General features: G+C 36.0%; 1 protein-coding gene across 1 annotated transcript in view; it reads right to left on the minus strand.

The window, feature by feature from the left end:
* Positions 1–27,577, minus strand: part of inpp4ab (inositol polyphosphate-4-phosphatase type I Ab) — a 110,710-nt gene that overhangs the window by 6,234 nt on the left and 76,899 nt on the right. Inside the window, 8 exon segments of the mRNA XM_056459690.1 lie at positions 9,208–9,362; positions 13,213–13,268; positions 13,271–13,324; positions 13,396–13,493; positions 15,568–15,835; positions 17,935–18,058; positions 19,005–19,177; positions 22,327–22,362. Of these exon segments, the coding sequence (XP_056315665.1) occupies positions 9,208–9,362; positions 13,213–13,268; positions 13,271–13,324; positions 13,396–13,493; positions 15,568–15,835; positions 17,935–18,058; positions 19,005–19,177; positions 22,327–22,362 (964 nt within the window).

A 27,577-nucleotide genomic window follows, 5' to 3' on the forward strand; every position in this document is an offset into this window, starting at 1 on the left:
CATTTTGAAGCAAACTAAGCAAAATTAGACTCACAGAGTCGCAAACATCAATGTAAATGATTCCATTCCGCATCTCCAATCGAGATTGTGACATTTTCTGTAGCCTAACGAAGGTTATTCTTTCTATATAAAGTTCTTGTGGTGGGCAGCTCTTCAGAGCATGAAAGCTCAAGCAGTGCTAACTTGTAAACAGCAGATGTACTGGCCGTGGCATGTGGCCAGACACATTTTACAAAGCACAAAGAGGCCATTTGGCACAAAGGGAAGCACAATTAACACTGGTAGTCTGATAAAAATATGCAATTTCCAATCATTAAAGTAAGTGTTTACAAATAAAATATTCATTTACACATAAAGATGGGAAGAATTCAGAACATTTGGAGGCTGTAGGACATTATTAAAGTGATTGATTTTGGCAAAAGAAACATACATTCCATTCATCAGTCCTGCATAAGTCACTAAAAGCAACACATGGATGCATTGGTATCTAAACATACACATCTTAAAGCAACACTCCACTTTTATTTTTGGAATATTTTTTCATTTTACAACTCTACAAAAAGTAAACAGTCGAGCTTTTCCATTTTTTATCCATTCAGCCAATGTCCAGGTCTTTTAGCTTAGCATAAATAATTGAATCGGATTAGGCCATTAGCATCCCACAAAGAAACAAACAAGCAACAATTTTTTACACAATTTTCCTATTTAAAGTTTGACTCTTCTGTAGTTACATTGTGTACTAAGACCGACAGAAAATGAAAAGTAGAGAATTTTCTAGGTCAATATCGAGTCAAGCTTTAAATAGTAAAAATTAAACATTTAAAAAAATGTTTAGCAAGATGCTAATGATTTAATCTGATTCAATGTTCGGAGATCAAACAGAGGGATTTAAAAATGGTAAAACTCAACTGTTTAACTTTAGGCGAGTGGTAAAATTGGAGTGTTCCTAAAGGACTGTTCCAGATTCAATACAAGAAAAACAATAAATAAATGAATGCTATTTTAATGCAAGTTTTTTCTTTCACTGGCTACGTTTACATGGACTTCAGTAATAGAATTATTAGTCTTAATCTGAATAAGACGATAATATGATTAAGGTGTTTACATGAGTTGCCTTTCGAATGTTCCATGATCCCGTTTTACATGTGATAGCACATAATTCCATTCCAATTTCCTCCGGAGTTTCAAGTAATTTTGGGTGTTTCATTTTTAAATTTGTCAACTTTACCTGCAGTCTGGCGCTTTCACTTTCATTCGGGAACATTTCATGCATGCCCCCCATGATAAACGAGATATTGGATGCAAGTCTAAACTGCTTGTAGTATGAACAACTGTGTTGTTATAATGGAATTTGATACCACACGTCGTAGGGGGAAAAAACTCTGCAATTCGCAATGCAGGAGTCTGTGGTCCTTCACTGATTTGGTAGGTGCAGAGAATAGTGTCAAACAGTCGTCTAGACTATGCTGTCGCAAAATGCGGTAAAATGTCCTACAAGACGGCAATAGTTTGATTACGGTGTTTACATGTCTGTGCTGCACTTCAACAATGCACCTAAAATCGGCATACTCCACATGTCTTAATCCAATTTCTGTTTAGTTCGATTATGACCTTAATTGGATTAAATTAATCAAAAATCGCTGTTTACATGGTGGATTCTTAATCAGAGTATTGTCTTAATCGTTTTAAATTGGATTATTGGTGACATTAGTAATCAAATAATTTGCCCTAATCTGAATAAGACAATAATACGATTAAGGTGTTTACATGAGTTTTTTTTAAATGTTCCTTTCATGATCCCGTTTTACATGTGATAGCACATAATTCGATTAACGTCTTTGAGTCACCACACTATCCACATTTCCTCCGGAGTTTCTTGTAATTTTGGGTGTTTCATTTTTAATTTGTAGACTTTTACTGTGGTTTGGCAGTTTCACTTTCATTCAGGAATATTTCATGTATGCCCCCCGTAAAAAACGAGATATTGGATGTGAGTATAAACTGCTGGAAGAGTGTTGTTTTATTGGAATTTGATACCACACGCCATATGAGGAAAAACTCTGCATTTCGTGATGCAGGAGTCTGTGGTCCTTCACTGATTGGGTAGGTGCAGAGAATAGTATCAAACAGTCGTCTGTGTATAGATTATCCTGTCGTGAAATGCGGCGAAAAGCCCTACATGATGGCAATAGTTCGAATCAAGTGTTTACATGTCTGTACTGCACTTCAATAATGAGAGTAAAATCGACTCCACATGTCTTAATTCGATTACTGTTCAGTTCGATTAAGACCTTAATCGTATTAAATAATTTTTTTTTTTAAATAAATAAAAAATAAAAATCGCTGTTTACACGGTAGACTCTTAATCAGAGTATTGTCTTAATCTTATTAAAATTGGATTATTAGTGTCCATGTAAACGACCATGGACCATAGAAATAATTACTTTAACATGGACTTCCGTAATAGAATTATTAGCCTTGATCTGAATAAGACAATAACATGAGTAAGGTGTTTACATGAGTTGCTTTTTGAATGTTCCTTTTATGATCCAGTTTGACATGTTATAGCACATCATTCGATTAACGTCATTGAGCCACCGTGTTATCCACATTTTCTCCGGAGTTTCATGTAATTTTGGGTGTTTCATTTTTAATTTGCCAACTTTAACTGCAGTTTGGCACTTTCACTTTTATTCAGGAACATTTCATGCATGCCCCCCATGATAAACGAGATACTAGATGCAACTAAAACTCATTACATCGACTCCACATGTCTTCATTCGATTAATGTTCAGTTTGATTATGACCTTAATCAGATTAAATTAATAAAAAAATAAAATAAAAATAAAAAAAAAAAATCGCTGTTTACATGGCAGACTCTCGATCAGAGAATTGTCTTAATCTGATTAAAACTGGATTATTGTTGTCCATGTAAATGTACTCATTGACTCACTGTTAATGGATGTAAAGAGGGTTTATTTAGTTTTACAAATTTTGTAACAAATTCAAATTGCCTTTGGTAAATGGTCACGTGACAGATGTGGTATTACAACTTGCGCTGAACTTGGAACATTCCTTTTACACAAAATACATATTAAACCTATTACCGTGTACCTCCCAAAAACATCCTTATAGATGTTTAACAATAACTATGACTCAAAATAATTCTCAAGTGCATATTTAGATTTCCCTGACTGAAAATACAATCCTACATGGCCAAATTGGATGTTAGTGCAGACCAGTCTTGGTAAAAGAGCAAAAAGTATTCTTCCTACCAAACATGGGAAGACATGGACACACTTAACAGCCTAAAGTGCAATCAATTTTTTAAAGCAAGTGCGATGATAGCTGAAAGGAGCTTTGGCCAGGCCTTAGCTTTGCATTTAGATAGAAACACATGGAAGACATAACAAAATCGATCACAAAAATCACTAGAAAATTCCATGATACATTACAGAAACAATATCTCGTTATTTATACATATCGCATGGACCACCAGCAAACTATATAGGCATTTGCTGAAAAATAGTTTGCTATAATAACATAAATAAAACAGTTCGATATTATAAGAATATTTAGCAATCAATGTCTTAAATATATATGAATATCTATGTTAAATATACCCTCTAAAATAATTTAGAATGAATACAAATGAATTTACAAACTTTTCATGTCATCCATGATTACTTAAGAAGAGATAGAGGTAAGGCAGAAAGGAACAACAAGACCTTTAGTAGGCCCCGATATACTTGAAGCAAAATCGTATGAATAGGGGTGACATAATCTCGAACAAATTCAGGGCAAAATAAAGTTATTTCCAGTAGATTAAAGAGATTGGAGATTAAAAAAAGAAGTAATTTTTTACCAGGTCTGATTGGCAAATACCCTTGAACTAGTGATACAGAATATATAGTGGCGATAAATGCCTATTTGTAATGTTATTGTTTTGACCAATACATTTTGGATTTTTTTTTGCACTTCAGATGTGCCTTGCTGGACATGTGAGTTACAACTGGTGTCTTCCCCTCATGACATTAACTGTCGCAGCTGATGCACACTTCAGAAGAGTTTTTACCATTATAAAAGGACTTTAAAATGACATTAAAGGCAAAGTTTTCTGTAGGTTTTAAAACAAAATCAGTTGTCCACTCTGTTTGCATTTTGTTTTTGTATTCAGGTTTAAATTAAGATCAAGATTTTTTTTAATCTGCCTATATATCAGTTATTAGTGTCCAAATATAAAGTTTAACCGTATCCTAAAAACACCCAACACGACAAGATTCCAGCGACAAGCAATATGGCTGCCGAACCAAAGCTAAAAGAGAGGTAAAATGTAGCACAGAATTGTCCACTGCAAGAAATTGAAAAGTTAAAATCTAATAAATAATTATTAAATCTCATTAACTTTATTAAAAGTACATTTGCTAACGTGTTTAAACTTTGTTTGCTATTTGTTTTATTTTGTACACTAGATCTGAGGTCAAATCTGCGGCTCCTTTCAGCATGCAATAAATCCCACATAAAATGTCATGCTGATTACATTTAACACTGAATAAAGCACATAATCATCATCTGAGATGATCATTGTAATAGTAGTTTATGCTGTTGTTCCAGCCGCAATAATCCAAAAATAGAAACTAGTTTTTAAAATAAGGGTTTAGAAAAAAAGTGTAAAAAAAGTTACGATGCAGCATCATGTTGAGTGTAGTTAAGACACAGCCATTATCGGTTATTCTTATAGGCTAAAATTTCCATATTGGTGCATTCCTACACTGTTAAACCCAACAGTCAACTTTATCAAATGAAATGAGTGTAGTTAACTCAAAATTGACTGAAAGTTAATTCTACTCATTTAAAAAGAGTCTTGAACTCTTTACTTACATATACCTCATTTACTTACAAATACCTCATTACTTCAACTTAAATGGAGTAAGTTCACAGTACTCCTAAAGATTCGTTTTTTTTACCTCAAATAGTTTGTAGCAATTGGTTTCCTCAAACGGTTTGAGTTGCCTTAACTTATTGGGTTTTACAATGCTCAGTTGGTTTGAGTTCTCCTCATTTATTGGGTTTTACTGTGCTCAAATTGCTTCATTTACTTAAATGGATTAAGTTCACAGTGCTCATTAGAATTAGTTTTTGAACTTAAATGGTTTGTTGCAATCGGTTTCCTCAAATCGTTTGACTTACCTTAACTTTTTGAGTTTTACAGTGTAGACTCAGAAGGCTGTTATCATTCATCCAAATGGTTAATCAGCTATAGATCACATACGGCTGCGGCCGGAAGTTAACGAGAATTATTTATATTATGTATTAAATTTCCCATTTATTGTACTTTTATTAACGTCTACCCCTACACTGTAAACCCAAAAAGTTAAGGTAACTCAAACTACTTAAGGGGACCGATTGCAACAAACCATTTAAGTTCAAAAACTAATCCCAATCAGTACCTTGAACTTAATCCATTTGAGTAAACCAAGCAATTTGACCACAGTAAAAACCAATAAATGAAGAGAACTCAAAACAGTACAGTAAGTACAGTAAAACCTATTAAGTTAAGGCAACTCAAACCATTTCAGGAAACCAATTGCTTCAAACCATTTGAGTTAAAAAACTAATCTATGTGAGTACTGTGAACTTACTCCATTTATATTGAAGTAGTGAGATATTTGATTAACCCATTACCTTCAACACTGAGTTTAAAACTCTTTTCAAATGAGTAGAATTAACTTTCAGTCAATTTTAAGTTAACCGCACTCATTTCATTTGATGAAGTTGACTGTTGGGTTTTACAGTGTACCCCAACCCTAAACCCAAACGTCTCAGTATTGTGAAAACAGATCTGCATCTGGAGTCTTCTCTATTAGTACAGCTGATTAACCATGTGGTGGGATGATAACAGCCTTCTGAGCCTATCAGTAGGCACAGAAAGCCCCTACTGGCTCAAATCTATCAGCTGATAACCACTGATAACGCCCATTCAATCAAGTGATAACATTTAGAAGCGGGTGGTTAACCACTCTTCTTTTAACCCCTATGTGAAGACCGAAAAACTAATTTTGCAGTAAATATATCGGGGCCTTTAGAAAGAACAGCTGAATCAACCAAAGAGAATTCAGCATTGTCTGCACACAGCTCCTCTCCCAGCGGAGGAAAAAACTGGAGGAGGATACAGAAGAGCAGAGAAAGGAAATGCTGAGAAAGCTGGAGCGAGGGAGAGAGAGATAGAGAAATAAAAAACGGGAAGAGGGGGCTCAGCTGCAGCGGAGTTTGGCCAGCAGGTAGGCTATGCTGAGGAACACCCAGACGATGAGCAGGTTTGGGCTCAGGGCCAGAAGGGGCAGAGAGTAGAGCAGACTGGGGTCCAGCCTGAAGTCTCGTACGGGCAATAAGCCGCTCAGGTTCTTCTGAGTGACCCCCTCCCTGGTCCCAATGCTGCAGAGAGGGGCAGGGGGGCGACGGCAAGGGCCAGAGAGGACAAACAGAATGGGATGACATGCATAGGAATGGGGTGACGAGACCATGGAGGAAGTTCCAATGGTGATGTAAAGCAAGAATGAAATGTAAAAAAAAATCAAACACATGGTGAGAAAAGTTGTTGAGTCGAGTCCATCCATCAGACATGGATGCAAAATTGAAAGACATAAAACAGACATGAGAAACGGGAAAAGAAACACAGACACAGAGAAGAGAAGGAGAGAGAATAAAAGAAAGAGAAAATTAAGAGTGATGTTCTGCATCGTTGCCGTTGAAAGTAAAGAGTTAAGAGAGATGGCTTTTCCAAGTTGGACAGAAGGGGGCGCATGTGGGCTGCTGCCATCAGCAACGGGCCATGCAAATCAAGCGTGTTCTCCTAGCATGCAACAGACCAACCTTCATAACAAAACAGCTGTAAATATGAAAACAAGCCCTGCGTTTAGGAGAAGATTCATCCGTTTACCTCAAAGCTTGTGAAGGAGCAATGTTAGGAATGGATTTTATTTGAGATGTTATTTATAATAATACTAACCATTTCACTTTTACTCATGGGACAGCAGCTCAGTGACAGATCATGCACAGTGCAATGTGGGTAATACTTCACCTTAACTATAAATAGATACCTCACTGAAATATAATGATCTACTGTTAATTTACTCACCTTCAGACCATCTACGACAGGGATGTCAAACTCAATTCCTGGAGGGCCGCAGCCCTGCAAAGTTTAGTTCCAACCCTAATTAAACACACCTGATCAAACTAATTGAGTCCTTCAGGCTTGTTTGAAACCTACAGGTAAGTGTGTTGGAGCAGGGTTGGAACTAAACTGTGCAGGGCTGCGACCCTCCAGAAATTGAGATTGACATCCCTGATCTAGGACATAAATTGCTTCCCAAATGACACCATACTCTTAGGCCCAATCCTATTTCAAGTGAAAAAATCCACATCACTCTTTGGTCAGATGGTATTAAACATATTTCCTGAACTGCTTTTCGATTGGTCAGAATTAACATGTGGGAAAACACCAATGGAACTCCCGCAAGTAATCAAATCGGCAGATACAAAATGTCGATGATGGCAGACACAAAATGACAACTGCGCTGGCTGACCGTATCCCTGGTCAGAGTATACTATATGTATACATCACTTTAGACAAACTATACAAGTCGAGAATGAAGCACAGATGCGGCTGGAAAACAATGTTTTAATGCATCGCAAATGGCGAAGGTGCATCGCAAGTAACTTCCGGAGGCGGCGTGAATTAATTTAGCTAAACTGTGACATGGTCATGTTCCGGAAATATTACCGTAAAATCTACTTATTCTGTAAAGTATACTTGACTTAATCCAGCCTTTTCAGTTAACTTAAAAAATTATTTGGCACATGCTTCAATCACTGAAGTTGAATAAACTATTGCTTTGCAGCCAAATACTTCAAAATCTTCTAAACTTTAAATTTTTTTACAGTGTACATACTATTCTACTAGCCATTTTGCTTAAAGTGAAACTAGTATTCATTCAGTTTAAAGTGCAATTTAATGGCTAGGTTAACTAGGTTAACTAGGCAATTTAACTAGGTTAAGGGTTAATTAGGTAAGTCACTGGACAACAGTGGTCTGTATTGTAGCAAATTGAAAAAGAATTTCTTAAGGGGGCTAATAAAATCGATCCTAAAAATTATGTAAAAAAAATAAAATTAATTTTATTCCAGCCAAATATAGAAAGTTTCTACAGAAGAATAAATAATAATAGGAAATACTGTATAATACTGTCCTTTCTCTGTTAAATGTCACTTGTGAACAAATGGGAAATATTTGAACAATAATAAAAAAGTTGACAGGACCAAATAATCTGTACACAGCTTGTAATGTATTAGAGAAAAGTCTCCCACGCTTCAAAGCATGCTTTTATTTGATCAAAATAAATATTATTACATTTTTGATGACACTTTTAGTTCAATTTTAATTCAATCTAAACTGTTATTTATTCCTGATGACAAAGCAATACATTACTCCAGACCCATTAGAAATCAACCTAACATACCAATTTAGTTCTCAAGAAACATGAATTATCAATAAGCATTATTCATCATTTTACAAACTGACATTATCAAAATTAAGAAACGCTACAAAATAATTTATACCTATATAATTTTTTATTATAACTATATTTTTATTATTAATTACCACAAACTGAATAGTTGTAAACACATTTAGATAAACAAAGACTCTAAAACAGCAACCAAACCTTCCTGTGCTCATCTTGCCTCTTTTATCGTTTAGCACAGGACAGATAAACAGATTTCAGTATACATTACACAACAAAGGTTTGCTTAGATCCGTCCTCAGATTGTACAGGAAACGAGAGGAGAGAATTAAGGCACAAAATCCGACAGTTCGAACTCTTATTTATAAGCACAGAACATCTGGCAAGCGAAACAAAGTCAGCGGAACCAAGTTTCAGCAGCTTCCTCACACTCTACAGGAGCCATTTATTTGCATTTGTGTCTCTAGTAGAGTGTGGAGAGAGGAGATGGAATGGGCAAACGAAACCAGTAGACAAATGAGCAAACATATAAGGCTGAATAAAGCACAGAGCAATAAAAACCTACTAAAACATCCAAAAAGCAGCAAGCAATGAGGGATGATGCATTTAAATGAGAAGGGGGGAAAAGAGGCACATCCCCAAAGCATGCAGTGCTTATAAACAGGCCGTTGTTGAGGTTTCTTACCTGCGCATGCAGTCGAGGGCCTGTGTGAAGACTTGCGGGGCCATGCCATGCTCGTGCTGCAGGATCAGACACTGCTCCAGGGTCACTGACATGGCAGTGCGGTCCTTGGCACTTTTACAGCTGGTGAATCGCACTCCGTTCAGTCGCCGGCAAATCTGAGCATCAAGGGGCACAAATATTGATTAACAACCAATCATGCTCATTATGTGCCAATTCAGTTGTTCCTGTGCTGAATTGGAATAATAACAATAATAATAATAATAATAAAACAATAATAATATTTTAAACTTGTATGTTGTTATTATCTGTGAACCAATTAATTAAATATTTTATTTTACAGTATTTTATACTGTAAAAAATATCTGTAATTAAGTTTTTGTATTTTGTGTTTCACAAGTGTTTTCAGTTTATTTCCGATTGTGAATTGCATTATGGAATCCTCATTCATGCTCTGTTGACTTTTGATCTTGAATATTTAACAGTTTAACAAATTGACTTTTATTGACATTTTAGTAGTTTGAAATAATATAATGTATAATAAATGATATATAGAGAAATATGTCTGTAAAATAACAGAAAATGTATTGGCTATTACCAGTGGTGTAAAGTAACTAATTACAAATACTCAAATTACTGTAATTGAGCAGTTTTTCTCAGGAATTGTAAGTAGTTTTAAAAATGTGTACTTTTACTTTGCCTTGAGTACATTTTTAGGGCTGTATTGGTATTTTTACTCCACTACTTTCCTTTAATCTGAAGTCACTACTTTATTTTTTTCTTTCTATGGGGATTAGAAAAATCAGTCCCGTGATTCCTGTGTAATCAAATCGCACATAGAAGGTAAATCGCATCATAATGAACTACCTCAAGACGTGGGCGGTTTATCATAGCAGCAAACTGTTTAAAAGTCTAAGATGATGTCCAAAATCTTTACACGCAAAGACCCAGAATGCATTTAGATGCATGTCACTGATGACAAGATGATGGATGTTTACTGCATGATGCCTGAAATGACCTTAAACAGCCAGCTAGCACAAGACGTCAACATGACGTCAAATTGACATTGTACCCTAAAGCCATGTGGACGTTGCATTTTGTTTGAATATGAAAATCATGTTGATATCAGAACTCAACATCATGTCTAACTTAAAACCAACCAAATATCAATGTCTAATGATGTTACAGCCTGACGTTGTGTGGACGTTACCACTATGATGTCTATCAGATGTTGGATTTTGGCTGCCATACCTGGTGAATGAATGTCAGTATTTGAGGTCAATATGACATTGGTTTAAGATGCTGGGTTGACGTTGGATTTTGGTCACTTGCTAACAACCTAAAATCAACCAAATATCAACATCATTTGACGTCATTATTGGACGTCAAAATAGTGTTGTCCTTAGATGCTGGTTAGACATTGAATTTTGGTCACCTGACATCACAACCTAAATGTAATCTAATATTACCGTCTTGTGACATTGTGTGCCTGCTGGGCAATAACTAAATGCACTACAGAATGTTACGTTTACACACATACACAAATGACATGTAAATGCATCAGCTTTTTCAGGGAATACGCACTACTCTTGAGTACTTTTGAAAGGGCTACTTTTTACTCATACTTTGAGTAATTTTACAACAGATACTTTTACTCTACTTACACTACATTTTTGTAGTGCATTTTCACATTTCACACTACATTTTCACTACAAATTGTACTGAAAAATCATACTCAAGTAAAAGTACCATTACTTGCAGGGCTTGACATTGACTTTTTTGATCACCAGCCACTATGGTTAGTAGATTTTCAACATTACTAACCCCTCGCCATTTTCACTAGCCACAATTTTGTTGTTGGGAAATGTATGCGTAAATTTTTGCATAAATTTGACTTTGACATGCTAAAATTACTTGATTTGGATTTTGTGTTTTGTCCACATGTCTCCTCATTCATTTCACTTTATGTATGTGCTGTGTATGCGCTTGCTCAATGTGTATGAGCAAATGGGCTGTGTCACATATTTTATTTCACAGGACTTTTCAGGGCTCAAAATGAAGGATTTACCAAATTTATCTCTGACCACACCAAAAATAAAGAAATTATTATTCCTTAGCCACAAATGTTAAATATTGTGTCAAAACAAGCAAAATATAGTTTTATAGAGGTGCTTTTTAATTCAACAAAACCTTTCTTTAAAAAAAAAAAGACATTTAAAAAAGAACTATGGTCATGCATCTAAAATATGCACAGTAATCTGTCTTGGCTAAAGGTGCCAGATCACCAGTAGACTTCACCTAAATGGGGAGTTAATCTCATATTAAAACAATGTTTTTGTAAAAAAAAAAAAAAAAAAAGATAATTAAACCATAATAACAAAAATAACTGTAAACAAAAGAAAGCATGTAAAAAACCATAGTGTGTGATAATGAAAGGATGATCATGTGTACACTGTTAATGTTAGGCCTGTTAATAATCTGTTCAAAGAATAATTAAAGCAAAAACCGCGGCCACTGCTGCTTACAAAAGGATATATTTAAAAAAAATAATCAATCTTGAGCTCTTGAAAGCAGCAAGACTGTGGGTGCAAGATCATTGCTTTTTGTCCAGTCTACTTCAAAGAGAACTGATCGCACCAGTTGCATTTCCTCTAGGCACGGTTGCTTCACGCAAGTAAACGGGAGCGCGCATCACCTGTGCGCCGAGTGATAATCCTCTCATTCGATATTCACCTGCTTTCCTTTGCTTGCGGTGACTGATTTCTAAATCCCCTAAAATTCCTGAAATTTGGCTTTTGCTTTTAATTTTTGTCATTAAATGTATATGTTTTTGCATTACCTAAAAATTTCTCTTTTAAACCTTTACTTTTATCTTTCTTTTTACCTAAACAGTTTTTTTAACATGAACTACAGATGGTTTAAAAAACGAAAAAACTAATGTTCAATTAATTCTTTTAATCAAAAAGAGAACTGCTCATACTGACTCTTTAATTATCCTCATTATGCATTTAATCGTTTCATCCTATATTAATTATTATCCTGTTAAGTTTCGTATTGATTTTAAAATATTGCTTTTTACCTATAAAGCTTTAAATAATCCAGCTCCTGTTTATCTAACCAACCTTCTGTCTCGGTACAATCCAACCAATTCTTTAGGATCTCAAAACTCAGGGCTTCTCGTAGTACCTCGAACAGAAAAGTTAAGTAAAGGGAATGAAGCCTTCTCATTTATGGCTCCTAAACTCTGGAATAGCCTTCCTGATAATGTCCGAGGCTCAGACACACTTTCACAGTTCAAAACTAGATTAAAGACCTATCTTTTTAGTAAAGCATACACTCGCATACACTATGAACAGCAGCTACACTAATTATTCTCCTTATTCTCTATTTCCACCTGGGGATACTCATTCCGAGGCCCTCAGACTATGCAGCGCCACTGATTCGATCCAAGACCAGCGACGAGATGATCCCAAGGTTTCCATAATCCTGGACCAGGCCGTATCCTGAGCAGCTGCTGTGGTGGTCAGGGAGGAATGGAGAGCATGAGACTGATTCCTGTGATGCTCCGGGGACACATGAGTCTCGTTGACGTTACGCTTCTCCAGCGCCTAGACTGCAGCTCTGCACAAGACATCTGGCCATAGGAGAAATGGTCATGCCCAACTGAGCCTGGTTTCTCTCTAGGTTTTTTAATTCTTCACTTTTGCCAATTAGTGAAGTTTTTTCCTCACTGCTGTCGCCACTGGCTTGCGTGGTTCAGGACTTGAAGAACTGCGCATCGATGGATTTGCTCTTCAGTGTTTGGACTCTCAGTAGTGATTATTAAACCACACTGAACTGAACTAAACTGAACTGAACTTAAACTCTGAAAACTGAACTGACACTGTTTCAATATATTATAATCTTCTATGTGAAGCTGCTTTGATACAATCTACATTGTAAAAGCGCTATACAAATAAAGGCGAATTGAACTGAATTGAATTCTCAAATTAAGTAAAGAACAGTTACCTCAGCAGCCTGCCACAAGATGTCAACATTTTTATTTTTCCTAGCATGAACATTTGACCCAGAAACCGCAACAGCTCTGGGAGACAAGTCTGACTACGAGAGTGAGGAAGACCTGAAAGAGACAAAGAATTAAAACCCGAATGACTTGTGTAATTCAAATTATGTTAAAATTTCCTGACTTACAGTCGTCCGGTAAAACCTCCTTGAACTGCTGGTAGTAAGAATTTAGACGTGCCAGACTTTCCACATTGATGAGCTCCTGAAGTGACGTGTCTCCAAACCTACAACACAATTCAAGATATAGTTAATTTGTGTAAACTGAAGATGCACCTTTGTGGGAAAATGTTCGATATTGTTGTTAAGTGATGTGATAATAATATTTCTTGTTATATAATATTTTGCTAGAGAAATGCTATTGAAGAGTTCAGATGCAAAAACCTCTAAATGTCATTTTAAATCTTCTTCTTAAATGAACATTTGTCTCAGGCTCTTGTGTGTAGGTTCAGAAATTTCACTTATATGGTGATGAATAGGTTCCTTTCATTGCCTACACTCTCAGAAAAAAAAGGTACACAGTGGTACAAATAATGTTCCTTAAGGAACAGTTTTGTACCTTTGTAAAAGTTGTACCTTATATGGTATGGAAAAGACCTCTTATGATACTGTTCTGTACCGTTTATAGTACACTTGAAATGAAGGAACACAATTGTTCTCAAAAAAGGTACATAAGTGTTGGACAACTCCTTTATTACAATATTTATGAAAATAAATATTACTGGAAAGGCAAAGTGATTTTATGAATGATTTCCATATTAAAACAAGTATCATCATTTAAAAGCATACGTTTAAAGAAATTATAATACAAAACAACTGGTATAACAAAACTATAGGTATTATAAACTAAACATTTAAGGCATTTTTAATAAACATTTGGTAACATGTTCTGATAAATACATTTTCATTATTGATATCCGCAGATAAACAGCAGTCAGTGATAGAGACAGACATGGATGAAGCTGAAATAAAGTCACTAGTCAAAAATATCAAGTAAGTTTATTTTATGTATTTGTGCTGGAGTTATTCAAGCCTTTCTGAAAAGATGAGTCACACACAAATACCATTTGCAGTACACACATATATATGCATGTTTACTGACACCATGCGGCCGTGGTGATTATATCAGTTAAGAATTAGCAATTTTACTGTCTTTATAACAAACATGCTCTGTTTTAAAATCTCTTTAAACTTATAAAACTCATAAAAAAAATCTGAGAGCTTGAACAGATATTTTAATCCTAGTTTATTTGCAATAAAATGTTCTGTGGACATGTGTCATTCATTCATTCATTTTCTTTTCAGCTTAGTCTCTTTATTAATCTGGGGTCGCCACAGTGGAATGAACCGCCAACATATCCAGCATATGTTTTATGCAGCGGATGCCCTTTCAGCCGCAACTCATCACTGGGAAACATCCATACACTCTCATTCACACACACACAGTACACTACAGACAATTTAGCTTACCCAATTCACCTATAGCGCATGTCTTTGGACTTGTGGGGGAAATCGGAGCACCCAGATGAAACCCACGCGAGCACGGGGAGAACATGCAAACTCCACACAGAAATGCCAACTGACCCAGCCGAGGCTTAAACAAGCGACCTTCTTGCTGTGAGGCGATTGTGCTACCCACTGCGCCACCGTGAGGCTCATGGACATGTGTATACATGTTATTATAGAAACATGGCGCTTGTCAATCAATTCGTGGGTGGGGAAAAAAACACAACCTTATGTCACGTTGCAGTGGGCCTCAAAATCACTATTATAACGTCAGAAAAAAAAAAAAAAAAAGAGAGACTTGTTGGGTTTATATCACTCCAATATGACTGTGGACACACTATACCTACACACAGTCTGACTAAACAGTTTATAAAAGTTGATTTTCATCATTGGTGCCCTTTAAAACATAGTGAATGACTAAAACCCTTGGCTTCTATTCTGATTCTTATTGGCTGTTGTCATTTTGCTCTCTTGTCTGTACTACTGACAATGGTATTTATTTCCAGCTTTGGGCCATTCTAGCCAATAGCACAACAGCACCTACTGGGGAGGCGGAGATAAAGATAGTCCCCATCTGACTGGTCAAATCAAACCTATACACATACTGTATTTACTATTATGGAAAAATGACCGTTTTTCAATTTTATAGTGCTCCCCTAATGTAAACCAAAAATGAAAAACAATTGTAAACCAAACTGAAAATGAGATCAGATAAAACAAACTATTATGAAATAATGTGATTTGTTGATGTTATGCAAGCACTCCTGAGGGCTGTTTTACATAATCAAGACTCACTTCTCAGCGAGCGTTTGCTGCTCGTTGATGCCCACGTTGAACAGCACCGGCTGTACCCGCAGCAGCATGCCGTTCTGGATCTCCCTTGGCAATGCATCAAACATGCTTCCAGGGAGAGGGATGCGAACGTTGAACCCATCCCGATTCCCGGTGATCACCGGCAGCATGTCGGGAGATGAGGTAGAAATGGCCTGAGTCACCTTGAAGGTCACGTTTCGAAGGTCCATTATTCCTATGCTCATGTCCTCTAACATGGCTAACTCCTCTCCTGTGATGCATACAGAAAACATATAAAGAGAGGGCACAATGAATGAACCATAAAATGACCGAACATTAAAAAAATAATTAATTAGTATTACAGTTAAGCTTTCCTGTGAATATTTCCCAGAATATGTTTAACAGAGCAAGGGATTTGTCCCAGTATTTCCTATAATATTTTTTTCTACTGGAGAAAGTTTTATTTATTTTATTTCAGCTAGAATATTTTTTATTGTACATTAAAAGTCAATATTATTAGCCCCCTTAAGCAATATTGTCTATAGAACAAACCATTGTTATACAATGAAATAAACACACATCAGTCATTCTTCCACAGATTGTATTAAGTCAAAACTCTAGCTTTTAGTTTCTTGTTGAACATATTGAAGGGGGAGTTTAATTTGCTACGAAAATACAACAAATAATAGGCATAATATTTATTATTCTGTCACAACCAATTGTACTGTCCCAATAGCGTAAGAACAGCAGAAAAGCAGTCTGGATAAGTTAAGTGACTTTACTGGCAACTGTTCTTTTTTCTCTTTTTTTGTAAAACTACAACAAAAGGGGAAAAGTATGTATGTATTCACATTTACTTTAACAGGTTCAATTCAACTAGCAGTACAATTTTACTACTGTACATAGTTTTCATGCAAATCTTAATAAGCATATGATGAAAATCTAATAAATGAGGCCATTTGAATTGAATGTTAGCAAAATTATCATATTTGTCACACCACCAAGCCATGAAGAAGTGTTTGTACAACAAAATACAAGTGGTATAAAACTGATAATAATCAAACAACCCATGAATTTTTACAAATATAAAGCTTTAGTAAAAATAGAGCACTTATATTTCAACGTTTAAATCAGCCACAGACTTAAAACACATGTGTGTTACTTTCAATCGTACACTGAGAAAAAATGAAAGTAAAACTGATCTGAATGCAGTACTTTAAATGTTGACTAGGTGGCAGGTCAAAACCACAAGTGGCTAGATGTGACTGCGCAACAATGATAGAGGTTTTGGCGGGCCGAATCTCGTTCTATTTTTGACATCAGTTGCCTGAGGGAGGAGGGCAGGCCGTAAATGGCCCATGGCCCGCCAGTTTGAGACCCCTGCTTTAGGCTGAATACTGGTTTCTTGAAAAATATCTTGTAAAATATTATGTACTGTCATCATGGCAAAGATAAAAGAAATCAGTTATTAAAACTATTGTGTTTAAGAATGTGTTGAAAAAACTTCTTTCAGTTAAACAGAAATTGGGGATATATATATATATATATATATATATATATATATATATATATATATATATATATATATATATATATATACACATACATACAGTCTGATTATTAGCCGCCCTGAATTATTAGCCCCCCAATTTATTTTTTCCCCAATTTCTGTTTAGCGGAGAGAAGAGTTTTTTCAACACATTTCTAAACATAATAGTTTTAATATCTATTAAAAAAATTGTTTTAAAACTGTTTTTATTCTAGCCTAAACAAATGATTTTTTTTTAGATTTCTCAAATTATGTTTAGCAGAGCAAGGACATTTTCACAGAATGTCTGATAATATTTTTTCTTCTTGAGAAAGTCTTTTTTGTTTTATTTTGGTTAGGATAAAAGCAGTTTTTCATAAAAAAAAAAAAAAAAAAAAAACATTAAGGACAAAATTATTAGCCTCTTTAAGCTATATTTTTTCGATAGTCTACAGAACAAACCATCGTTATACAAGAACTTGCCTAATTACCCTAACCTGCCTAGTTAACCTAATTAACCTAGTTAAGCCTTTAAATGTCACTTTAAGCTGTATAGAAGTGTCTTGAAAAATATCTAGTAAAATATTATTTACTGTCATCATGGTGAAGATAAAATAAATCAGTTATTAGAAATGAGTTATTAAAACTATTATGTTTAGAAATGTGTTGAAAAAAAAATTAGGGAAAAAAATAAACAAGGGGGCTAATAAATCAGGGGGGCTAATAATTCTGACTTCAACTGTATGTCCTACATATTTTTTTTAACAACATAAGTGGTTTAATTTAGTGATTACTGCGTATTCAGGAGCAAAGAATGAGCATAAATGTGAGAGTGGGTTTACCGTAAGTACTCAATAGACACTCAAACTGAGCGAGCAGGCCGATGGTGTAAAGCTGTCTCAGAAAACCGTCATCACGGAGACAGTTTCTCAGCTTAATAATGAAGCCACAAATTAGCGCTGTGAGCTTAAAAGACACAAAAAGATAAGAAACAGAATACACATTAGAAATGCATGAAAACTGGTTAGGATAGTTCACCCAAACCTTTTATTATTAAGTATTCAACATGTCATTTTAATTCTGTATGAATTTTAATTGAATGAAAAAAATCTCTGGATTTAAAAACTCTATAATAGTGGACTATTGTGGATAACTAAATATATTACATATACTATATAGATTGCATATACTAGTGGATAACTCAAGACCTTGAATTGTTTGGCTTTTATCGCTATTTATGCTTATTACTGACTAATGGAAAATGTGGATCTCTGGTTAAGTTGACAAAAGTATATTCATTTAAAAAGCTTAAAAGCATATGTTTTTACAGGACAAATGATGACAGATAAGCAAAGGATAATGGATTGCCTCCACAAGGTGGATTTAAAATCCTTTAATGCACAGCAAGCTGTTAATTATCCTTCTTATTCCATGGTCATCTGCTTGTTGTAGATGTGATAAAACTAGGTTTGCTCTTTGAAGCGCAAAATTTGACTAATTTGATCATTAATTACATTTTAGATCTCCTAGTCCCACATTAAATCAGTCATCGGCAGACAGGAAGTGTGTATGGCATAACAAATAGTTCATAGTAACATGTGCTAGCTACCTCTTCGTATATATGTTAAGCATATTTGCTAGTTGGTTGATGCCCACTGGCTCAGGATTACACAGATGAACGTAGGCTTCAGCAACTGCCACTGAATTACTATGGTTATTACTATTGTTAGAGGGTAGCACATTTATTTCTAATTGTAATAAAAACCGACTGGAACTGTGCATTAAACAATTTTTCTTCCAGTCAATCAGAAATAAGATTTTCAACAGACCATGGAATAATTGCGATTATTTTGGGGTGAACCATCATTAAGGTTATGGTGGTGTTCATTAAAGTGTGTGATTAAGAACTAACTGTTTGGCAGAAAACCACATCTCTGCGGTACTGCAGACTGAGGTCCATTGCGATGGTGGGTGCGCTGTCTTGCATGAGCAAGAAAACCATCGACTTCTTGGCTTTGTCACTCATCATGGCCACACACTCTGTTAGGGTCGTCAGGAGGGGATACAAGGCCTCGCTCCATTCACCTGATGCACACAATCATTTAAAATCAATTTCAAACTTCATATATTCATGCTTATCAAAACATAGATTTAAATTCTCATGTTTCACTTTAAAGTTGTGTGTTTATTAACAAAAAATAATTTACTTATACCCCTTTTGTTATTCCAAACCTAAAAACATTTTGTTTTTCTCACAATTAAAGATATTTTAAATGAAAGTTGAAAGATTTCTGCCTCTCTACTGAAAGTCTATTACACAAAGCTTCAAAACGTTCATTAATGGTTTAAGGGCACCTATGGTGAAAAATCTATTTTTCAAGCTGTTTGGACAGACATATGTGAAGCTATAAGTCCATTTGAATTAATTGGTTATATGGCTTTCTTTTACAGAGCCATTATGAACTTATTGAAGCATCCCAACAAGCATTTTTGTGTTTAAAAGACGTCTAATAGGTGTCCAAACATGGATATTTTGGCTAAAACACAGCTAAATAAGTAAAAACCGAATATACATCTAACAATAGCCCAAACAAATAGACTAGTCATCAAAAAAAGATCCTTGCTGATGCCGTGAAGCACTTTGAAATTTTTTTTCAAATTCGATGTTTGCCGTAATTTCAACAGAAAAATAAAGTGACAAAAAAAAAAAAAGCCAAAAAACAGCCAATAGCATTTTGTTTTTATCACAGCTCTGCCAGTAAGAGTGGTTGAGCTCTAGAGCATCAAATGAAAAGCAAATGAGGAGCGACTTGAAGGGTGCTGGGCATGTCAGATACTAGAGAGCATTTGTTTTGTCAAAATTTGATGAGAAGTATAAAGTGATGTAAAGAAAAGAAACATTTTTTTTGATCCATTTAGGCACAAGTGACAAACTGCAAGCTTTGGATGTTTCTATCAGTTTTATATTTCCTAAACCCGAATTCTGTCACTGTTATGGAGCACATTAGCTAACAGATATCCATAAAAGTAAAAGACGGAAACTAACATCTAAAAAAAATCTAAATTTACAATGTTTATTTTGCTTGAAACCAGCTTAGAAGTAACCTAACCTGCAATTCATCAACTTGCCACTGGAGGCTTGCTCCAGAAGCAAGCAAATCCTTATAGACTGCATGCTAAAATACCCAATTTTACAGTAGAAAAAAAAGGTGTTTTCAGCCTGGTACAAAAATTATTTTGGTGTATATACTGTACATCTTGATCTTGAACATCTATTAGATGTCCTTTAAACACAAAAAAAATAAATGCTTGCTGGTAAATGGAGATGAAAAATTTGGTACAATTGCATTTCAATGGAGTGACCAAAATGTCATCCAGGTTTTATTCAAAATATCTTCACCTCTGTTTTTAAGACAAATCTAAGTCTTGTGTAATTGGAATGACATTAATGGCCCGTTTCAACTGAGTGATACGGTATGGTTCGGTACACTTTTATGGCCATTTCCACTGTCAAAAGGCACCTAAAATCGAGCCTTTTTGTGTACCCTTTGCAACGGGTACCTGGCACAAACAAAATGGTACCAAAAGGCTGAGCTAGATGTACAACTGAACGCTATTAGTTTACAGAGATAAGTCACTCGCTCGTGCAACAAGCCAGAATGAAAACAAAGTAACCGCCATGTTTTAAATACACAGAGACATTATACCGTAACAATATATACATAAAAAAACAAACCATGGCCGACCGGAGTTCAAACAAACCTTGTTGTCGTCTTGATGAACAGCCACAAAGCCAGGAGGAAGAGCAGAATCTGCTCTGTGCCCTGTAGTCTTTTACAAGGCTGTCTAAAGCGTGAGCGGTCTCGCTTGTGCTTGCCGCGCGTCTATATTTGAAATAACGAATTTGAGCTGATGATAATAACGTGAGCTTGATTATTGAAGTGCTTCTGACATCAGATCCTTTTAGAAACGGACAAATGTGAGACTGACGTGTGAAAAAACAAAGGAGAAGCTGGAAAAACCAATGGAGCAAATGATTGTTTCAGCAACCTAAAACATGAACAAACTACCATGTTTAACTATTATCATCACCTTCTGGACTATTATGAACTGGGAATGAAGGAATTACTTTCTAACCTGAGGTTACATGTGCTGGTGAAGATTAAAGATACAGATGAGAGGTTTGCACTGACTGTGGGCTATTTGTTGTGTGTTGTTTTTGAACCCAAATAAATACTAAATATATGCTGTGTGTAGTTTTTCTTTAATTGATAACATATCGGAGAATGTAAGGGGCTGTATGTGTTCATATATGCTGCATTTATTTATTTTATATAATCGCAGACATTACAGTAGGCTATTTTGCATATCTTTGATCTGCAGTTATAATCAAATCATGTTCATAGAAAGGTTAGTAATGAACATTCATACACAAGTATTTATGTGTACAAAGCATCTGTTTTGTGAGAAGTGCTTCTCATATGATATGTGAATGACCAGTAAAGCTTTACTTTGACATTTTCTTGAACGAGAATGACGTTGACTGAAACTTTCTGTTGTACACCACACCCACCATTGGTACCCTTTTAGCAGTGGAAATGCAAGCCTGATAAAGGTGACCCGTACCAACCCATTTAGCCAATTAGATATTACAAAGTCATTAGATGAATTACGGAGGACCAATTTTTCATTTTTGGGTAATCAGGCAATCTACAGTATAGCGTAACTAAACAATGACAAAAGTTGCTTTTAGTGCACAAAATAATGTGTTAAAACCGTATGACCAGTTGCACCTGAAACATATATCATTGATCACCATAACATGGCAGCATATTACAGTCTGGGTAGATTCAATGGTATGCAAACAACTGAAATTTTACATTTTTAGGTGAACTAACAAACATGTATGTGGTAGCCATTATTAGTCTGAATGACCTCAAATTCACAAAGTGTTCCATTTAAGACAGGGCCATATGATACAAATCATAATTTATATCTGGGATAAATATATCCCAACTAGCTTCCCGTTTCAATCAAAAATACCACATCAGCAGAACATTGGATGCATCTCTATATGACTCAGGGAGTTTAAAGTAAACCTGGACAGATTTCAAAACAGTATGACAGTTTGACACCATTAAACAAGTATGAAACAAGTATGACGTGAGACATAAAAAAGTGAACACCTCTTTAGCATTAGCGCACAAGCTTAAGGGTGGGGAAGGCGCTCTTACCTGGGTAACTCTCCTCTCCACTGCTGCTGCTGCCATCTAGGAGGATGAAGGTGCAACATGCAACAGTTAACTTAGCGAGTGCAACTAGCACAGCACACACAGCTAAACACACACTCTGAAGCTGCGTTTCTACTGCACACGACAAATGACAAGCAACAGAAGTCAAGAGAGTACTCCGGGAGCTGCGTATAGAGTTACGATCATGTCCGTATGCAGAAAATTCGGATCCAATTTGAGCGTTATAGTTGCTTTAAAATATTTGGTGTTTAGATGTATGCAACTGCTCAACTGGATGTGATGTGTTCTAGTGTTGTCCAATGAGGCCTCTGTGCTCGAGATAGGAATTGATTAGTTTTTGTTAATTTTCTATCAGAAAATCTTACTTTTCCCTACTGAAAAAAAACAGCTTAAACCAGCCTAGGCTGGTTGGCTGGTTTTAGCTAGTCAACCAGCCTGGTTTTAGAGGGGTTTTGGCCACTTCCAGGCTGGTTTCCAGCCATTTCCAGCCTGGTCCTAGCTTGTCAGGCTGGGAGATGACCAGTCAAAACCAGCTATGTCCAGCTTAAACCAGGCTGGTCAAGCTGGTTTTAGATGGTTTTAACTGGTCATTTTCCAGCCTGACCAGCTAAGACTAGGGTGGAAATTGTTGGAACCCAGCCTGGATATGGCAAAAACCCCTCTAAAAGCAGGCTGTTCAACCAGCTAAAACCAGTCAACCAGCCTAGGCTGGTTTAAGCTGGATTTTTCAGCAGAGTTTTTAAAAAAACTTGTTTTTAGTCATAAATGAGTACAAATTATTAATGCTCTCTCCATGTTCCCTTCAAAATTGTTGCAAGTATTATTATTATATTACAAATATATTGTTTGCATTCACTCTTTTATTCATTTCACTATGGTGAATGCATGAAGATCGGAAATGTGGGGAAACACATTGAAATGTATGGGAAATGGAAATATCCGTAAGAATTTTTGAGTGACAAAAATAATTTGATAGTATTCTACGGGTTGTTTAGTAAACAGGTTGTGTATGGTAAACAATAGCTACGTTTCCATCCACCTACTTTTATGTGCATTTAGTATATGGCCATAAAATGTTTTTTTTTTTTTTTTTTTTTTTTAAATCAGTTGATGGAAACGCCAAGATGCGCATAAATTTAAAAAATGTGCATAAAAACATATGCGAATAATTGACTACTAGGATAAACTTTTTATTCAATAAGAAAAGATGCGCATAAACTACGATAGAAACGCTTTTACCAAACAAATTCCAGTATGCACATTAAAAAAGGTCACGTGATTTTGTTATGAGATTGTGTGATGATAAAAATATGTGTGAATGGACAAACCAGCAGGCTGAGCACATTGTAAAACATGTGAAACGTTGTTTTAGTCATTCTAAAACGCCTTAACTGTTCAGTATTAGTGTTATACTGTATATTATTATATTATTAATGACCTCTAGAATCAAGAGCATCTGTGCTCCGCGTTTCACACCTTCAAACGCCACCGCGAGTGTCAGGATTGCCTTCTGCCATTTATTAAATAAAGAAAAGATTCCCGCAGCTTCTCCTACCGCAGCAAATTCTGTTTTTACTGTTGATATTTGGCGCCAGATAATCAGGAAGTGACAATTTTGTTAGCTTTGACTCGTTCGATGGAAACGCAGCTTTATTCGCACATCTTTTATGCGATATTCCAGTTTTGTGAAAGTTAATTTTCATTTTTGTATGGAAACATAGCTACTGAATTGTGAATCAGCACAGCCAAGTGTTGAGCCAATTTGTCTCAGGTACAACCTTAAAATACTAAATGAATAATAATTATATTAATATATTCATTCATTTTCTTTTCGGCTTAGTCCTTTTATTAATCTGGGGTCAAAACAGCAGAATGAACCGCCAACTTATCCAACATGTTTTTACGCAGCGGATGCCCTTCCAGCCGCAACCCATCACTGGGAAAAATATTAATATATAAAGCATATAATACAATTACAATCAAGCTAATTGAGCCTTTTTATGTTTTTCACTCTTTTTCGAGACCATAATGAAAATACTGTGTGTCTGCCACTAGGGGCGAATTCTGACAGTAGTGTCTGAATGTCATGTGAAGTGGAAATGCAGCTTGAGACTTTATATACAAGCATATTTAACAACTAATAGTTTTGCACTTACAGTGGGGGAAATAAGTCATGTTTTTTCCTGAGATTAATATTTCTGGAGCTGTTGATATGGAATTTTAGGAAAAACCCAAATAATACAAACACAAAAATAAAACAAAACAAAAAAAATCTAAAAAAAAAAAAGTTATGTGTAGTAACAATGGAATGGCACAAAGAGAAAGGAAAAAGTTACTACGAAACCCTCGTTCCCCGAACCAAACCAAACGGTTACAACGTAACCCTCGTTCCCACTTCAATGGAACTTCAATGCTATGTAGAAAACTTCCACTTTAGGGGTTTCGTCAAAAAAACAATCATCTGAAAGTGTAATAAAACGGACCAATAAAATGCCAATGAGTTGGCGGCGTCAGCGTGCACAGCTAACAGCAATTACAATCATCTGTTAATTACAATCATCTATTGTAATCATTTGTTGTACACAAAGATGCCCGCTGTGCATCGCAAAGACACCTTTTCTAGCTGAAGAGCCGAGCTACAGCTGACAGCTACAGTAAGGTGCAACAGCTGGCGAAGGAACATAGCATTTATGTTCCCCCTCTCGGGGAACGAGGGTTACAAAGTAACCGTTTCATTCCCCAATGACTCCTAGCATGAGCGCACGATCATCACCAGAGATGCAGCCCTGCAACGTGCCCCCTGGCCCTAACTTACCTTACTTACCTGTGAAGCACTTAAAGGCTTATCTATATTTTTAGGGGAGTCATAAACAATACACCTAGTTAAGTTCTAGGAATTCTAAAATACGACAGTATGTTGGGAAAGCCCGCATTCCCGTTAGGAAGGACACTGCAGAGGCCACTTGCTGCCCAATGGGGAGACCTGGTGGCATGAAAACATATGAATGAACCCTGAGAAGGGGGAGTACACATATAAAGTATGGTTAACGGGGAGGGAAGATATGGGCCCACCTAAGAGGGGGTACTATACAGTACCATAGCTGAGTGAAGCATATGCAAAATGCAGGCTGACCAAGTGGGCATGCCAACAACACAATGGGTCAGGCACCTGACTCCTCAGCTTAGTCAGATTATAAAATATCACAAATGTATTAGGTGTCGCCGCAGCTCTACAGGTTCCTGCATGTCACACACTCTGGAACCAGGAGAAACAGCATGTTCAAACACCGGAAGTTTCTCGTTCTCTCTCTCTCGCCTCTCAAAGGAGGTTTGGAGGAACCTGAAGACTCTCTCAGTAATTGTTTACAGTGATTGTAATTGCTGTTAGCTGTGCACACTGACACCGCCAACTCATTGGCATTTCATTGGTCCGTTTTATTACTCTTTCAGATAATTAGTTTCTAATGAAATCCCCATAGTGGAAGTTTTCCACATGGCATTGAAGTTCCCCTCCCACTGGGAAACTATTAAAATCTATTTCATACTTTACATAAACGTTTTTTTTTTGGTGATGACAGGTTAAAGACGCCTCTCATATGGAGAATAAAGTTACATGCATTGCTCAGCTGTGATTTTTTCACAGACTTCAACAGTCAGAATCTTGATGGTTCTGTGGGTCTCTTCTATCAAATCTGATCTTTATTTTTCTATTGGATTCAAGTCAGGTAATTGGCTGGGCCATTCCACGGCTTGATTTTATTTCTCTAAAACCATTAAAGAGATTCCTTGGCAGTGTTTTGGATCATTGCTGAAAAGTTCTACCTGGTTTTATCTTCATCATCCATGTAATGTAGATGTTGGACTGAAGCAGCTACTAATAATTTACAATGACGAAGGGCAGACAGTTGCTGAATAACTACTGAGAGATTTCAGCTGCTGTCTGGACTTTCACTGCCTTTCTACACCTCCCTTTCTTCATGTGTTTAATATTTTTCCCCTTTGTCATTTCATTTTACTACACACAACCTAATTTGCAAACTAATTAGTTTTGTTTTCTTTGCATATGTGGATTTCTTTGGCTGTTACCAAAATTCTGTGATCATTTCAAGTCAACAGCACCTTTAGAAATATGTTTCCTCAGAACAATGGTGACATGTTCAATACTTATTTCCTGCACTGTATATTATGTTGCAAAACTCTGCCTAGAAATAGATAAAAGCAATTTTAACATCTGCCTGGCGAGCTAATGATATCATAGTCTTTATATAATGTAAAGGACCACTCTAAATTGCAGCATGCTGGCGCTGCCAAGTGACTAACTGGCACAGACAGTCAGCACCAGACAGAGAGCCTGTGAGCATGTTAGTCAGCCAGCCAATCAAATGAGAGCACCCGGTCACATGCGCACAGTAGGCAAATATGCTGGGTCAAACAACAGAATGTTCCAGAAACATGTTCCAGAGACATGGCACATCAACAGAGAGTCACACCGAGTCAACACACACTCATTAATATAAACTGTTGCACAGAATCCACTTGGATGTCAGTTTTTTTTCTTCCATAGACTCATACGGTTGGTTTTGGCACATATCATTGAAAACAGATAAACAAACATATACAAATTATAAGACACAAGACAACATGCATATGATGTGACAGGGCTGTGTACAGTTGAAGTCAAAATTATTAGCCCTCCAGTGAAATGTATTTTCTTTGTCAAATATTTGCCAAATTATGTTTAACCCTCTGGGGTCTGACATGTTTTGACATGCCCTGACACTTGTGCTTATTTCAGCTTCTTATTACATAGTATTGGCCAACATGTATTTTTTTGTATTCAGCACAAACTGTGCTACAATAATATGTGAGAAATATTGATGCACATGCTTGCGTTTACTATAAAAAAAATATTATGCATGCTTAGTAGGTTTGGGAAAACAAAATGTAGCTGAAATAAGGTCCAAAAACTCACTCAATGGGCCTGAATAAGACTTTTGAGTAACTTTTGAGTAAGTCTTGTAGGCTAGAATAATTAATTATTTTGTTCTCTCATTCAAAGAAAACATTACAATGGATTACAATTTGTAAAGTGTATTTTGAGTCAGCATACTGTATGCGTAGAAGTGACAATCATCATAAATAATTCACACCTGGAGAGACAAAAGACACTCCCCCACTGGCTAATGTTCACCCATCAAGGGCATTGTAAAGCAATGTCCAGCTGCAAAAGCTA

The sequence above is a fragment of the Danio aesculapii genome, chromosome 6 (genome assembly GCF_903798145.1).
Source record: "Danio aesculapii chromosome 6, fDanAes4.1, whole genome shotgun sequence".
Lineage (NCBI taxonomy): Eukaryota > Metazoa > Chordata > Actinopteri > Cypriniformes > Danionidae > Danio > Danio aesculapii.